At 33.7% G+C, this 17203-nt stretch overlaps 1 protein-coding gene across 8 annotated transcripts in view; it reads left to right on the top strand.

Moving 5' to 3' along the window:
- The window catches only part of SLC38A6 (solute carrier family 38 member 6), an 80516-nt gene that overhangs the window by 25701 nt on the left and 37612 nt on the right, over positions 1-17203 (top strand). For all 8 annotated transcript variants that reach the window (XM_082450443.1, XM_082450442.1, XM_082450438.1 and 5 more), the window contains exon 6: positions 6567-6645. In XM_082450443.1, coding sequence (XP_082306569.1) covers positions 6567-6645 — 79 coding nt within the window. The remainder of the gene's footprint in view (positions 1-6566; positions 6646-17203) is intronic.

Genomic DNA, 17203 nt, shown 5'->3' with positions numbered 1-17203 from the left:
TGTAACATTTAAACATTTCTCAGTTTTCTTGGGATTCTATGCCCCTGATGAATCTATGAGAAAAATGAAACAGGGGCCTTTAGAAGCAAGATGATCATGAATTGTCCTTGATCAATATTTGTTACATGGATCTTTTAGTAAGACTCAGTTTATTCCCTACATCTTTGTATTCCATATATCTAAGTAATTTTGCTCATTCATTTATGTTCTTAAGTACCTAGCACTTAGTAGGTGTTTAATAAATCTTATTTATTATAGGAAGAAAGTAAGGAATAAGAGAAGGAGGGAGAGAAGGAAAAGCCAGTGACCTGGTTTGGTACTCCTTTAAAAAAGGAAGATCAACTGGCAAGAGAAGACCACACAAAATGCATAAGTGAGCATATGGTTTCTTTAGGGAAAAATCGACTGTCAGAACTTCACAGAAAACCTTTTTTCCCCAGTACAATCACACACTAAGTATTAGTCACAGGGCACTAGTGTGGTCTAACAAATAGATTGGAAAAATCTACTGTCTTTGAAAAATCTCTAAACTTTATAATAGAAAAAAATGTGACTCACTAAATTTAGCACTCTTTTTCTAGGGTTATGGAAACCATTACCTTTAGAAAATGGAGAACCACGTAGTAAAATACTACTTAGAAGCAATTCCTGATTGCCTCCCAACACTGATAAATTAGGGGCCCAAAATAGGCCAGAGCCAGAGCCAGAGAGCCCCCAGCTGCCCGATGCCTCAGGCACTGGAGGGGCATTTGCTGAGAGTCATTGTTTCTTGGACATAAAGTCAGAAAAGAAGCATCTGGGAGTTTTAATATTTAACGCTGTTAGAGGGAAGAGAACTCTGGCTGAGAGTTTGAATTTAGTGGACTACAAGTTGAAGGATTAAGAACTGTAATAGTAAATAAGTACAGGTAGTTTCCACGTAGTTCCTCTAATTGTGTTGCATTATGAGATTCTTTTCCTAAAAACCAAGGTAAGTAGTTTCACAAGTGTTTGAACTCCTGAGATAGACCACGCAGTTGGCTAAAATATCCCTAGAAATCAAGCAGTAAACCTCAAATCATCTTCAGTCAAGTTGAAAGTCCTGTTAACTCTGATGAGTACGTGATAAAAGTGAAGTTAATTGATGTCATTTCTGGTTTCATATCTTGCTCAACTCAAAACGCAAGGTGAGTGGCTCCTAGGAGTACATTAAATTCTTATTTTGCTCTTTTAAAATATGAAGGACCACTATGGATAGCATCTTCTTTCCTTAGTTCTTTAAAGGAGAATAAAGATTGAGTCACTTCCATATTGTGAAAGGGGAACCCTAAACATTAGTAGACTTACTGAAACCTCCTGAAATTGCTAGAATGACCCAGATTTTCCAACCTGGCAGAGATCCCACAGACCTACTCCAGCAGACTTGATTAACGCCTCAGTTTGGGTATCTAAGTTTTAAGAGAAACTCAGCAGCCCTTTTATGTGGTCAAGTAGCACAGTTTCTAAATCTCATAAGCAGAAAGGTATAAATAAGATCATTCTCAGTTGAGAACTATAAAAATTTCAAATTCTCAGTATTTTTCAAAATCGTGATTTAATATTAAGTTAGAAACCCTTTGGCTTTACTTTCTTACTGAAATATATATATGTGTGTGTGTGTGTGTGTGTGTGTGTATTTTTTTTTTTGGTAAGATAACTGAAGTCTTAGAATTACTGGTTTGTACCATCTCCTGGGATACAGGGATTGGGAGTGCTGTTACAACGCCATCTGCTGGTCAGCTCATCTGTAGTCAAACTGCGGCTTTTTTGAGGCCTGAATAGTATTGTCCAGAAATTCTAGAAAGCACTGTCTTAGAATAGGAGAAATAAAGGAAATTTGGAAGGGGAGTCTTTCTTACAAGTCCTTCCTTTGACAAAATTTGCGGGTTACATGTCACTTTAAAAAGGTTTTGAAAATAATGTATTTCTTAGTAACAATTGTTAATTGAAGTTTAATTATAGGGTTCTCAGAATAGTAAATATTCTGGTCAGTTTTTATTCAAGTTTAAGATCTTGATAAATAGTAAAGCAAAGATATATATTTTCCTAGGGTTATGGGGGGAAAAGTTCCTCCATATATTTTTGATTTCCATTTGTGCACAAATTAGGGAAATGACCTTGTTTTCAGAGTTTTTTAAAAAGTCCTTTTTAAAAACGAGAGAGATTGTGTTGTGTATTATTTTGAATGGAGACATACTTTCAGTGGCATTTGGACATTTAGTAGGAACACCAGGTTAATAAGACACATTAAATAGAATAAACCAGTTGCTGTCCATGACTAAAAACATGTTTGAAGTAAAACTGAATCTCTCTTAGAAGGAAAGGCAAACTTATTATTTCCTCCCATAGTACATCTGTTTAGAACTGGCTGACTAATCCTTCAAGAAGTTGCTGAACTTCTTCCAAGTGCTGAAAGCCTAATTCTGTTTTAAAAATAGATCTACATAATCTTATCTTCATACGTGTTTTTAAGTGTTTAACAAAAAGGATAAATTATTTTTGTAAACTAATGGTTTCTTAGGTCCACACTCCAATTGAAGCTTTGTCTTTTTTTTTCTTTTTTTTTTAAGGAGTCCTGGGAAAAGTAGCCTATGAGAGTACAGGGTTTGTGGGAAGAAGAATTGGTTTTTGTATTAATTTTTTTCAATTTCAGTGTAGTGTTAATATCTCAAATATGTGAGAACAGGACACTTTCTCTTCTGAACTACAGTAATAGCTGTAGATGCAATAGAATCATAGTGGTAAATGCAGTAGTCCTATCATGAAACTCCGTAGCCTATCTGAGGAATCTTGACTAAACACTTTACCAAACCAGCTACAAACTGAAATGAAAATACATCTCAAAGTGAAATGAACATTATAAGTGTTTTTAACGCTTCTAACTAATGTTCTGTGTTGTAGAAATTCTTTATTTTCTTTGAACCCAACTGCTAAACTCAGCATTCGGAAGCAATTTGTTGTTTAAATGGTGATGGAAAAAAAAAGAATAATGCTGGGGAGTGGTCCTTTTGATAGAATTTTCTTATTTTTTTTTCCTGTGGTGGATTTCTTCTCCACTTTGCTTCTCTGCACTTTCTCATAATGTAACAGTTAACAGTGCAGATTTCTCAAGCCAGATGGGCTGCTTCCACCATCACTAGCTTGGGCAAGTTAACTCTTTGTGCCTCCATTTCCTCACCTGTGAAATAAGTGTCTACCTCACAGGTTCGTGGTGAGGAAATAAATTTAAACTTAACTTTAAATGAGAAAATAACTTACAAATCACTTAGAGTAGGCATACTAAGCCCCCAGATGTTCACTGTTCTTATAATTCTTCTCCTCCAGAGCACTTTTCCCTTTTGTGTTTTTGACATCTCTCCCCTCAGCCTCCATGCTCCCAACTCATGTGTTTCTCTTTAGGATTAGATCAACCAATATTAATACCTTACTATTTGCTATTGCCTAATCAAATTTTACCCTATTTTAGTCATTTCTTAATAGAACAGTTGCTTCTCCACATGGTTTTTAAAGAATTCTTTCAACTTCTGTGTTTCGATTAAGTTGACAGATTTTTTATTTCCCTCCCAGGGCAGTTTCTATTAAATGAGTTCTATTTGTTATGTTTAAAATGAAGGAGAAAAGAATACCTATTTAGTTAATATGGTGAAACTGAATGATTTGTAATGGTTGAATACCTGTCACCAAGGTATGTCTTCTAGCCCTAATTCTGGCTTTGGTGGTATGAAGGCCAGAACCACTTAGCTATAACCATGGCTCTTGTGGATGACCCTGTTACAGCTATTAATTTAAAGGACAACATGGTGTGTCTTGTATTAGGAGTCTATACTGTGTATCGATGTCAGCAAAAATCATTTACAAGTTCTTGCTTTTGACCTGTCTCTAAGATAAGTCCTTAAACACTTCCTTAGCTATTAATAGAAGACATGAGATGAAAGGTGTGGCAAGCAGCTTTTGGAGCTAGTGAACCTTTGGGTTAAAAACAATGGATATATGAGCATTCCTATTGAATTTATATCTTTAAAACTTTTCCAGTTTATTTTATTGAGCTGACTGTTCTTTTTATGTAAATCTAAGATGTATTCCTAACTTAATGTATATTCAGTAATTTTTGTTTGCTGCTCTCTGTACTACATATAATATGTTAAGGTGCTAGTCCTTGCATGAAAGTTTTCTTGTGGTTAGGAAAAAATAATCTAGACAGTGAAAAGGATAGTGTCTTTCTTTGTTTTGCTTGCTTAATCAGTGGAGTTTTTCCCCATCATGAGCTCTGTGGTTTTGTAGCTCTTAAAACAAACACCAGCATTCTCTAAGAAGCAGTATTTTACATGTTTTATTATATTTATATCTTGTATGCTGAGATCTTTTTTTCTGAGAGAGAAACATATGTTTGGTGAGTTCATATTTCTTGAAATATACATGATTCTTCAGACTGGAATCTAATGAAATAGGACTCCCATTTGAAAACCAAAGAGTTAAGGCTACAACAGAGGATAAAAGTGATCAAATGATTAGCCAGGGGCTAATAGAAATTCTGGGAAGAATGACAGATTGTATATTAGGAAGAAATATGATCTCATATTCATTGAAGCTTTTTACAACTAAAGATCTAAAAGAAATAATAGAAAATTACTGAAAGAGATGAATGTCTGAAACTTTAGAAAAGCATGTGGTATTGGATTAATCCAAGCAAGAAAGACTGATGGGCAGATAATAAATTACATTGTGTAGGAAGTCTGCATTCCTTGTTTTCAAGTACTTTTTAATTTTTTTCCCTTGGAAGATATATTTAAGTAGCTCTAGGCCAGTTTCAGAATATTCAGTTCATGATTTTCATCATCACACCATATGTGTATGATTCTTTGGAATAGATAAAGTATTATAAACAAAGACCCCCAAATCCTTTAGTGGAGAAGGTTAATCTAAACCTTCCTTCTGTTCTGTACCAAATTGGTAGCATTTTTCCTTATGAGAATATGAACGACTTAGAATATCTTTTCGCTTACAATTAATTGTAATGTCCCATAACTTACAGAGAGTTTGGAGAAATGTACTGTACTTCTGCTGAGGAAAAGGCTTTATTTCAACAGCTGTACTTCTGCTGGGAAAAAAGAAATAGTCATAAACTGGAAAATGTGAATATGTATATTTTCATTGCAGAGAAGTGACTATTTACTTAACTGTTCTAAATTTTACTTTGCCATAAGTACATGTTGTTTTACCAAAAAAAAAAAAGAGAGTGTATGTGTTTGTATATGTAAGCGTTGCCTATCTTCATGTAAATTTATACACAAACTAGTATATATGCTTTTTTTTTTCCCCAGGGTCGAGTGGTCACACAACACTGTAATAATTGTGAAGTTCAGCTACTTTTAAATATGTTTATTGAGAAACATACATTCTTCTTCTTAAACTCTTTGAGCCTTTTAATCAGTTTTTCCCCAGATTTTTGCCATTCAGACTTGGCATTCATTTGTGTTCTTAGTTTTTGTAGGTCCAAGGAGAAAGTGAAATGTTTCCTGAAATATAAATAAGTAATAAAATTAACATGCACACAGAGTACACTCTATTCTTCACGGACATATTCTTGTTGGCTCTTTTTTAATATATACTTAATCTCTGGGGGAAACAGAGATTATTACTCTGTTAAACTGACTCTAAATCATCTGGGTTTCTATATACTTAAGCATTTAAGTTTAAACTCAAGTATTTACATATAAATGAGTTCTGTATTCTGTAACCATATTAAACATTTCCTAGTATATGATAGAAGGTTAATAAGATGTGGGGTTTTTTTATAGTTATACGAGAAATAGAATCATTATTAAAATGCTATAAAAGTTCTTGGATCCTGTCTGATAGAATGTGAGAAATAATGCTAGCTTCAGGTTTTGATTGCATAATACAGATGAGCCCTGTTAATATAATGGAATAAAAGTTATAAGCTTTGTCTCTTTAATATGCTTAATAGTTGCAATTGAATCTTTTCTCCTCTGTTTTAGAGGACAATTTAAAATGTAACTCATTGTTTTATAATAACGTGTCCAAAAATGTGTGTGGGAGGACAGTGGCAGAGAAAAGGAGAGAGAGGAAGTGAGACTTCTGGGGGGAGGTCTCTCTCTAGTAAGAAAGAACAAGTAATCAAACTTATTAGCTATACGTATTTATCTCCTGTATCTATATCAAATGTTGCTAGACTAACCGCTAATGCCTTGGACAGGGGAATAACATTAAGAGTTTTGGCCAAACTTCAAGCAAAATTTCATTTATAAGTGGCCTATAATCAAGACCCTTTCTTTTACCTAAATCGTTTGCCTTGGACTTGAAAGGAAACAAAAGATACCTAATGAGCATACCAATTATTCTTCTCTACAAAGTTATTTTTTATCTCCATTCCTGGTATATATCTATCTTTGAGGATAGTGCAGTATGAATTAATCTTCCACATGCTGTCATAGCCCAAATGGACATCCATATTTCTGGATAGATTGTTCTTTAAATGGGTAAAAATTATAGAATTCTAATAGGAACTCTTTTTATTCTGTTTGCAGCTATGTCATCTTATCTTTTAATTATTAAAACAGAGCTTCCTGCTGCTATTTCAGAATTTTTGTCTGGAGACCATAATGGGTAAGAAAAAAATACTTCACATTGTATCCATTCATTTATTAATTCAATAAATATATATTAAGCCCTTGTGGGAAGTAAAATAAATGTAGCCCCTGCCCTCAAGACACTTACAAATTAGGCAGAGGCAGAGTAATAGTAGAGAAGAAAACACTCTGCAGATGTCTGGTGATGTTCCATTATGTGCAGAGCACGGCGCTGTGAACCCTCTGATGCGCCAGTGTAATTCTTGCATTCCATGGGGGCATGAAAGGGCAGGACAGGTATGAGCTAGCTCTTGGAGAAGAGTAAAGGAGAAATTTCTGGATATGAAAGATTGGGTGGGGGATGGGGGAAGGCAGAAAGCACTGACAGTAAAGGTCTTAGAGGAGGGGAGTGGATAATACTGCTGCCACTTTTCAGCGAACGATAGTGATAAAGATAAATCAGAGTGATAACATTACAACATACTTGTGTAAGATCCTGTTATAAAGCATTATTAGAAAAAATTTGTTTCATTTCCTGTTGTTTAACAATATTATAAACAATACTAAACCATGTTACACTGCCCTTCTTTCTTACTTTAAAAATACTGGGCAGCTCAATATCAAAAAAACAAACAACCCAATCCAAAAATGGGCAGAAGACCTAAATAGACATTTTTCCAAAGAAGATATACAGATTGCCAACAAACACATGAAAGGATGCTCAACATTGCTAATCATTAGAGAAAGGCAAATCAAAACTACAATGAGGTATCACCTCACATCAGTCAGAATGGCCATCATCAAAAAATCTACAAACAATAAATGCTGGAGAGGGTGTGGAGAAAAGGGAACCCTCTTGCGTTGTTGGTGGGAATGTAAATTGATACAGCCACTATGGAGAATAGTATGGAGGTTCCTTAAAAAACTAAAAATAGAACTACCATATGACCCAGCAATCCCACTACTGGGCATATACCCTGAGAAAACCATAATTCAAAAAGAGTCATGTACCAAAATGTTCATTGTAGCTCTGTTTACAATAGCCAGGACATGGAAGCAACCTAAGTGTCCATCAACAGATGAATGGATAAAGATGTGGCACATATATACAATGGAATATTACTCAGCCATAAAAAGAAAAGAAATTGAGTTATTTGTAGTGAGGTGGATGGACCTAGAGGCTGTCATACAGGGTGAAATAAGTCAGAAAGAGAAAAACAAATACCGTATGCTAACACATATACATGGAATCTTAAAAAAAAAAAAAAAAGGTTCTGAAGAACCTAGGGGCAGGACAGGAATAAAGACACAGATGTAGAGAATGGACTTGAGGACACGGGGAGGGGGAAGGGTAAGCTGGGATGAAGTGAGAGAGTGGCATGGACATACATATACTACCAAATGTAGAATAGATAGCTAGTGGGAAGCTGCCGCATAGCACAGGGAGATCAGCTCGGTGCTTTGTGACCACCTAGAGGGGTGAGATAGGGAGGGTGGGAGGGAGACGAAAGAGGGAGGGGATATGGGGATATGTGTATACATATACCTGATTCACTTTGTTATACAGCAGAAACTAACACAACATTGTAAAGCAATTATACTCCAATAAAGATGTTAAAAAAAATATACTGGGTTCTAAAGACTATTGACTCATCTCTTTTTTATGGCGGAAAAAACCCAGATTAATTATACTTCTCCTTTTACTACGTATAACATGAAATTTTTAGAAAAATAAACTTGAAAAGGCTAAATGAATCCTTTTAATTGTCATCAAATTATTATATATAGTTTCTAAACCACAACACTAAAACCCGTCAGACTTTTAGATTTAAATGTTTGGTTGTTTTGCTCCAATATTTGAACTTGTTCTGGACTGCCGGGCAAGTTTTCAAAATTGAGTTTTAGATTTTACAAGTTGGCTTCCATGAAAGAATTCTACTTAGACAACTGCAAATACATATTTATAAGGAAAATATGGTATGGTTTAAATCTGAATAGGAACCATCAAGAATATGTGATTGAAAAAAGGTAAGTAGAAGTCCTTAATGATTTTTCATCATTGGAAGATATTGTGCCTTTGTATAGCACTTTGTATAGGTTTCCACATTCATTATCACATCTGATACACCTACCTTGTTTTTTATTTTATCTATAGCTTTATCTAGTTACTTTTAAGTTTTTTGCTCTTATTTTGATAAACAGTTGCTAAATGACATACCTATGTAAAATTTGCTTTTGTATTTGCTGTAAAAATATTGAGGACAACTTCTATTACTCAAAAAGTTCTATGCAAAGAACAAACGTATGGACACCAAGGGGGGAAAGCGGCAGGGAGCAGGGTCGTGGTGGGATGAATTGGGAGATTGGGATTGACATATATACACTAATATGTATAAAATAGATAACAAGAACCTGCTGTATAAAAAAAAATGTTTTTTTAATTCTACGCAATAAATTTCTTTTATAATTTAGGGCTAAGAACTCAAGGCAATAAGAGGTGAAATAAAGAATGTTAGACTAAGAGTAAATTCTCTCCATTTCATATTCAGTAACCTCAGGAAATTAATTTAACTTCTTTTGGCCATATAATTTAATTTGGGGCCCGAGGTTTCTTCATCTGGCACAATGGTGGTGCCAGTACTGCCTTCTTAACAAAGTTGTTGAGATGACCAAATAAGATATTATAAATATACATGCTTTTGTAAGCTGATAGCATAGTGTAAATGTGGAGAATTAAGCAACTCCGTAATGTCGTATGTCAGTTATACCTCAAAAAAAAAAAAAAAAAAGAAGGAATTCCAGTAATAATAACTATATAAAGGTAGTTCTTCCCTATTTGCTCTGACTGCCAGGAAGGTCAGAGTCATATTTGCATGTATTGCATAAACTATGTTAATCCTACTAGTTGTCACATGTGTTCTCCTTGTTCTTGGTCCTGAATTTGGTGACTTCTGTTTATTTTCTTTTTTATTGTCATATATCACAAGGACAAAAATACATATAAAGTTTTAGAAATAATTAAGGTAGTATGTGACAGAACTATTAAAACTTAGGTCTTCTTTTTCTAAAAGTGATACTTTTACCATAGGTTCATTTTAAATCAGTTGTCATTTACTTTATTGGGTTTTTTTTTCTCTGATTTGTTTAAAGAAACAAATAAAAATTAACTCCGTCTTATTCATATTAGTAGAAAATTGATAAAAATGTTATTTTTACATGTCAGAAATGAATTTTTACAACTGTATGCTTCAAAATACTGTGGCCAGTTTACATCATCTCTGTTAGGATGTTTTAAAATTGCACATCTTTTTAACAGCCTCGTCTTGTTTTAAATGTAATGTGTATTCACTTATTTTGGACTTCAAAGTCTTGAAAAGCGTTAGTAAGTGACTAATTATATTAATTGGTTAGAATGCAGTTAAATCATTAGTCTTTAAACCTTAATGCTGTAAAATAATTAAGACACAAATGTTATGGTAATTGATTTAACTATCTGGGCAGTTTATTTCTAGGTAGAGTTACAGAGCAATATCTCTTCTGTGAGATTAATCTGATACTGATATACTTTGAGGGTTTGAATTACAATGCATTGCAGTTAAGAATTTTCTGTTGTGCTTATTTTCTGTGTTATCCGTGAGATTTGATGTACCTTTGTGAAAAATAAACCTTTATGAAGATGCTATCAAGAAGAAACTATTTTCATAATATCCTAATTTCAAAAATTATTATTAGAAGTCAGAAGCTATAATACTGATACCAAATTTTTATGAGGCATCTATATTTTTCATAGAATAACTTATATTCAAAAAATCTATGGCTGTTAAAAGTTGGAAGCTCTCTGTTAACATTTAATGATCTTGTCAGCGGAATATGATTGACACAATTAAGTTGTCTTGCATTTGAGTTACATAATTGATATGGGATGTGAGTAAGATCCTAATTCAGAACATATGATACTCTTGTTCCATTCGAGAATGAAATTAAAGCAACTTATAAATAAATCTGGTTTTCATTAAAATACGGGAAAAAACCTGCATGCCAAAGCATTTGCAATACAGCTAAGGATCTATACTCTATATTTCATACTTGGAACATTTTTATCATATAGGATTAAATCCACAGGAAGTTTTCCAGGAAGTATAAAACTTTTTACTCTAATTCTTTTGGCTTGAAGAGAGTGTATATTTACAGTAGATCACAGTAGGAAAATAGGGGTTTTGTTAGATAACTCTTTTTTCCCCCACTTAGGAAAAATTTTCAGGTTAGCATATTCTTCTAAAATCTTGAGTTATAAAATGTGCTTTTGCAATTTCTTTGTACTGGCTTGTATTTCTCAAGGTGGAGTTTTATTTTGTAAGTTTAATCATTTCTGTTCCTTGGAAAATATCCATTGCCAAGCACAATTCAGTTGACTGTGACATGCACATGAAATTTAAACTAACTTTATCGTTCCTTACTGTATTGCCTTTGTTTTTGATGAATGGTAAAGAAAAGCATTGTATTTATAATTGCCTGTATTAAGATAACTTAATAAAGATAAGAAATGATTAATATTAACCAGTAGCCAAACCAGGGACAGAGAAATTATTTTTTGCAATAGTTCTTTTTAATATTAGGAATTAAAAGTTTAATCCTGTGAAGACAGTGTAAAGAAATCACAATCTTGAGAAAAATGAGGCAGTATCTGAAAAAATACCATAAATTCCAGAGTGACTATTGAAGAATAGAGAGTGTTTCCATTGCTTCTATTACTAAGATCATCATCATCCTTTTGCTGATTTTGCAGACATAGAATGAAGTTGTTGAACCAGATGATCTCTGAGGTCCCTTCTAGCTCTAACATTCCATAACTCTGTGATTCTGAGTTAACCGCTGGGAGGAGGTGAAGTTATCTTCTGGCCCCCAGTTCAGTGCTCTGGGCAGTCATGTGGCTTCTACGGACATGAGTGAATTGTGATCTGAAATTATAAAGTTATAAAGTATATAATAGTGTATGTTATAAAGTTCAGGATTTCAAAGTGTTCCTAAGATTCTTATACAGGAGAAAAGAGTCTTTGGTCCTGAGGATTAACGTGCTCCCTTTGCCCAGCTCTCCCTTCATGACAGCAGGGACAGCAGAATTAACAGATGGAATCTACTTTGGTGCGCCTCTGGGCCTTTTTTTTCTCCTTGCGCTGCAACTGTCTGAGTCTGTTTTGGGTCCCAGAAGGAAGGAGATTTCAGGCATAGAGCCCTGGGCTTTTTGCCAGCTTCAGAAATTTAGTTGCCAGGTGTTCCTCAGTGAGGGTTATTTTGAAGTTCCCATTTTCATATGTATTCAGGAGTGATTAGAAGATGAATACGCCGAGGAGTGTCATGTTGTATTTGTAATCTCTGCACGCTCTTAGAACCTCCTGCATACCAGGACTTGAGGGGCATGCGCACATGCAGGCCCATTAGCTAGAAATACTTACGTGTAGGCTTTAGTTTCTGGCACATGCATTTCCTAAAGGCATGAGTTAGGGTGGAGGAGGGTGAGCTGTGCTCACGGTGTGGCTTCTGCTGTTGCTCCTTCTCTTGTTCTGTTAAAGAGGAAGTTGTCAGCACCCAACAGTACCTTTTCTCGTGTGTGTATCTTTTTTTATTTTTTGGCTGCACTGCATGGCGTGCAGGATCTTAGTTCCCTGACCAGGGATCGAAATCGCACACCCAGGGAAGTCCAATAGTACCTTTTAAAGATACATTAAAGAGGACTTCTTCATACACCAAGGTGTAAAAGAGACACAGTGAATCATACAGTTTGTGTTAGAAGCCATGGGCTGAAGCCCATGTAGAGGAAAACCTTTTCTTTCTTTCCTTTTTTTTTTTTTTAAAGTGAGATATTTACATGTAACAACATTGTTTAAGTTTAAGGTGTCCAACGTGTAGATTTGATACACTTATGTACTGTGGTATGATTATCACTGTAGTGTTAGCTAATACCTCCATTCCCTTGTGTACTTATCATTTCTTTTCTGTAGTGAGAACATTTAACATCCAGTCTCTTAGCAACTTCCAAGTATATAAAATAGTTATGTTAACCATAATCACATTGCTTTGCATTAGATTCCCAGAACTTATTCATCCTCTGCCTGCAAGTTTGTACCATTTGATCAACATCTCCTCAGTTCCCCTACCCACCAGCCCCTGCTAACCACCATTCTACTCTGTTTCTACAAGTTCAGCTTTTTTAGATTCCACAAATATGTGATATACAGTATTTGTCTTTTTCTGTCTGACTTATCTCACTTAGCATAATGCTCACGTTGGTCTATTGATGTTATCACAAATGGCAAAATTTCTTTCTTTCTCATGACTGAATAATATTCCATTGTGTGTGCGTGTATGCACCACATCTTCTTTATCGATTCATCCATTGACAGACACTTAGGTTGTTTCCATATCTTGGCTATTGTGAATAATGCTGCAATAAACATGGGAGTACAGATATCTTTTTGATATCCTGTTTTAATTTCCTTTAGATGTATGCCCAGAAGTGGGATTGTTGGACCAATCATATGGTAGTTCTGTTTTTAATTTTTTGAGGCACCAACATACTGTCTTCCATAGTGACTGAACCAATTCACATTCCCACCAACAGTGCACAAGGCTTCCCTTTTCTTCATATCCTTGTCAATACTTGTTATCTCTTGTCTTTTTTTTTTTAAGTTTTTTTTTGATGTGGATCATTTTTAAAGTCTTTATTGAATTTGTTACAATATTGCTTCTGTTTTATATTTTGGTTTTTTGGCCACGAGGCATGTGGGATCTTAGCTCCCTGACCAGGGATCAAACCCGCACCCCCTGTATTGGAAGGCGAAGTCTTAACTACTGGACTGCCAGGGAAGACCCTCTCTTGTCTTTTTGATGATACCTATACTAACAGGTGTGAGGTGATATTTCATTGTGCTTTTGATTTGTATTTCCCTGATGATTAGAGATGTTGATCATCTTTTCACATACCTGTTGGCCATTCATATATCTTCTTTGGAGAAAAAAAATGTCTATTTCCTCTAATCTAATCTAATATTGCTTGATTTTTTGCTATTGAACTGTGTGAGTTCTTTATGTATTTTGAATATTAGTCTCTTATCAGATATATGATTTGGAAATATTTTCTTCCATTCCGTAGATTGCCTTTTCATTTTGTTGATTGTTTCTTTTGCTGTACGGAAGCTTTTTATTTTGATATAGTTCCTTTTATTTTTGCTTTTGTTGCTTGTGCTTTTGGTGTCATATTTAAAAAAAACTGTTGCCACGACCAATGTCAAGAAGCTTTTTCCTTGTGTTTTCTTCTATAAGTTTTATAGTTTCAGGTCTTACATTTAAGTCTTTAATCTATTTCAAGTTAATTTTTGTGAATGCTGTAAGATAGATTTCATTTTTCTGTATATGGCTATCCAATTTTCTCAGTACAATTTACTGAAAAGACTTCTTTCCCCACTGAATATTCTTGGATCCTTTGTTGAATATTAGTTGACAGTATATGGGGTGGGGAGGGGGTATTCCTAGGCTCTCTAGTCTGTTCTGTTGGTCTGTGTGTCTATTTTTATGCCAGTACTATATTGTTTTGATTACTAAAGCTTTGTAGTATAGTTTGAAGTCAGCTTTGTTTTCTTTCTCAGGATTGCGTTGGCTATTTGGAGTCTTCTTTGGTTCCATACAAATTTTAGGATTGTTCTATTTTGGGAAATAATGTCATTGGAATTTGGTAGCGATTGCATTGACTCTATAGGTAGCTTTGGATAGTATGGACATTTTAACACTATTGATTCTTCTGATCCATGAACACAGACTGGATATCTTTCCATTTGTCTGTATCTTCAATTTCTTTCATTTAAGCCTCATAGTTTTCAGTGTACTAATCTTTCACTTCCTTCGTTAAATAGTCATAAGTATTTTATTGCTTTCATGATATTGTGAATGGGATTGTTTTCTTTATTTCTTTTTCAGATATTTCTTTGTTAGTTTATAAAAACACAACTGATTTCTGTATGTTGATTTTGTATCCTTCAACTTTACATAATTTGTTGATTAGCTCTAACAGTTTTTTGGTTGCAGTCTTCAGGATTTTCTATATATAAGATCATATCCACAAATAAAGACAGATTTACTTCTTTTCCAATTTGTATGCCATTTATTTCTTTCTCTTGCCTGATTGCTCTAGCTAGGACTTCCAGTACTATGTTGAATAAGAGTGGTAAGAGTAGGCACCCCGGTCTTGTTCCTGATCTTAGAGAAGAAGCTTTCAACCTACAGCCTTTATTATATTGAGATTTGTTCCCTCTATATCAAATTTGTTGAAGGTTTTTATCATGAAAGGATATTGTATTTTGTCACATGCTCTTTTTTTTGCAGCTATTGAGATGATCATATGATTTTTATCTTTCATTCTATTAATGTGCTATATCATGTTGATTGATTTTCATATGTTGATCCACCCTTGCATCCCATGGATAAATCCCACTTGATCATAGTGTATGATCCTTTTAATGTGCTGTTGAATTCAGTTTGCTAATACTTTGTTGAGAATTTTCACCAGGGTTATTGGTCTGTAGTTTTGTTTTTTTTGCAGTGTCCTTATGTGGCTTTGATAGTAGGGTATGCTGGCCTCATAAAATGAGTTTGGGAGTGTTCACTCCACTCCAATTTTTGGGAAGAGTTTGAGAAGTATTGGCGTTAATTTTTCTTGAAACGTTTGGTAGAATTCACCAGTAAAACCATGGGTCCTGGGCTTTTCTTTGTTGGTGGGTTTTTGATTACTGATTCAGTGTTCTTACTCATTATTGGTCTGTTCGTATTTTTTAGTTCTTCCTGATTCAGTCTTGGTATATTGTATGTTTCTAGGAATTTGTCCATTTTCTTAATTTAACAGGCAGTGGGAGACTTTGGCTATCTGGTAGTGAAAGGATACATTATAGCCAACTGGAAATTCTGAGAGCATCTACCAAATGACTTGAAAAGTAATACCTATTGTCTTTGATGCTCCCAGCTCTCATATTAGCGTGAATTTTACTTTGTTACCATTGTGCATGTGTATATATGCATATGTTTCAGTGTAAAAATATGACAGCTACAATGCAGAAAATTTAGAAGAGAAAGCAAATAAAAATTATGCATAATACCATCTCTTACCTAATCACTGTTATCATTTTATTTCCTTTGAATTTTTCCCAAAAAGCGTTTTTCAAACATAGTTAATAATATTTATTTTGTATTTCTATCATTAGTAGTTTCTATTTTACTAAATGTTTTTTTCAAAAGCTGCTTAACATTCCATTGAGTGTGCTTTTTTAAAAAAATTTTTATTGGAGTGTAGTTGATTTACAATGTGTTAGTTTCAGGTGTACAGCAAAATGAATCAGTTATACATATATCCAATAAAAATTTTTAAAAAAAAGAGTGTGCTGTTTTTGACATAAACATTTTCTATTGTTAGATATATAGGATTTTACCTCAACTTTCTAATATTATAATAATGTTGTAGTCACAGCTTCATACACATAGAATTCTTTATATTTTAGATTATTCTCTTAGAGTAGATTACCACATTTTTATTGTCCTTTGTACATATTAGCAATGTTTTTCCAAAAGATAATGCTAATTGACAAGATCACTAGCAATGTGTGAAGTACCAATTATTCCACATCCTTGAATTTTTTTTTAAATATTTTTACTCATTTAATTTCTATAGCCTTATTATTTATTTCTTTAATTAGTGCCAGAGATTGGATTTTTCTTCATGTGTATTTACTAGTTGTACTTCTCTCATGAATTGTTTAATTTTTATGTACTAAAGCAAAGTCTTTACTATTAAAGTCTTGGGGAAATTGTCTAATTTTTAAAAACTTCAACACATGTATTTTTATATTGAAAAATTAAAACCATGTATATGTAACCAGTAAATAAAATAAAAATTTCTCCGTGCTGCTACATAGAAATATCCACTTTTGGTATTTTAAGTATATCTTTCTGACTTTTTTTAAATGTGCATCAATTTTTTTTTAAATAATCAAATACACTATCACACTTTTAATCTACCTTTTCTCGTTCATTATTCTATTGCTTTTATATGAAAAATGTAATATGTTTTCTCCTGGTAGTTCATGCCCTTTCCTGAAAATTTGAAAAATATGGAAAACTATAAAGAAGAAAAAGTACCCATCATTCTACCACCCAGGGATAATGGCTATCAATATATTGCAGTTCCGTTCCATATTTAATGAATCTATATTTTCCCTCAAACTTGTTATCATACTAAGTATATTTATGATATATTCAGTATATTATTATACTTATAAAAATTTTTTTTATGATTGTCCCATAGTCTCATAATTTATTTTAAAATTGTCATGGTCTTAGATGTTTGTTTCCAATTTTCATTATTTTAAATGTTTTCAGTAAACATCTTTTTACAAAAATGTTCTTATTGATGATTGTTCTCTTATTTTTAATAGTCATTTGTTAAGTGTCAAATATTTTAAGGCTCTCAGTATCTATTGCCGAACTGCTTTCCAGAAAGGTAATTTACACAGTTCATACTTTCACTAGTTTTGTGTACATCTCATCACTCTTCA

Source organism: Balaenoptera physalus, assembly GCF_965194825.1.
Source record: "Balaenoptera physalus genome assembly, chromosome: 2".
In the NCBI taxonomy this organism is placed as follows: Eukaryota; Metazoa; Chordata; class Mammalia; order Artiodactyla; family Balaenopteridae; genus Balaenoptera; species Balaenoptera physalus.
This window is presented reverse-complemented; position numbering and strand designations above follow the sequence as displayed.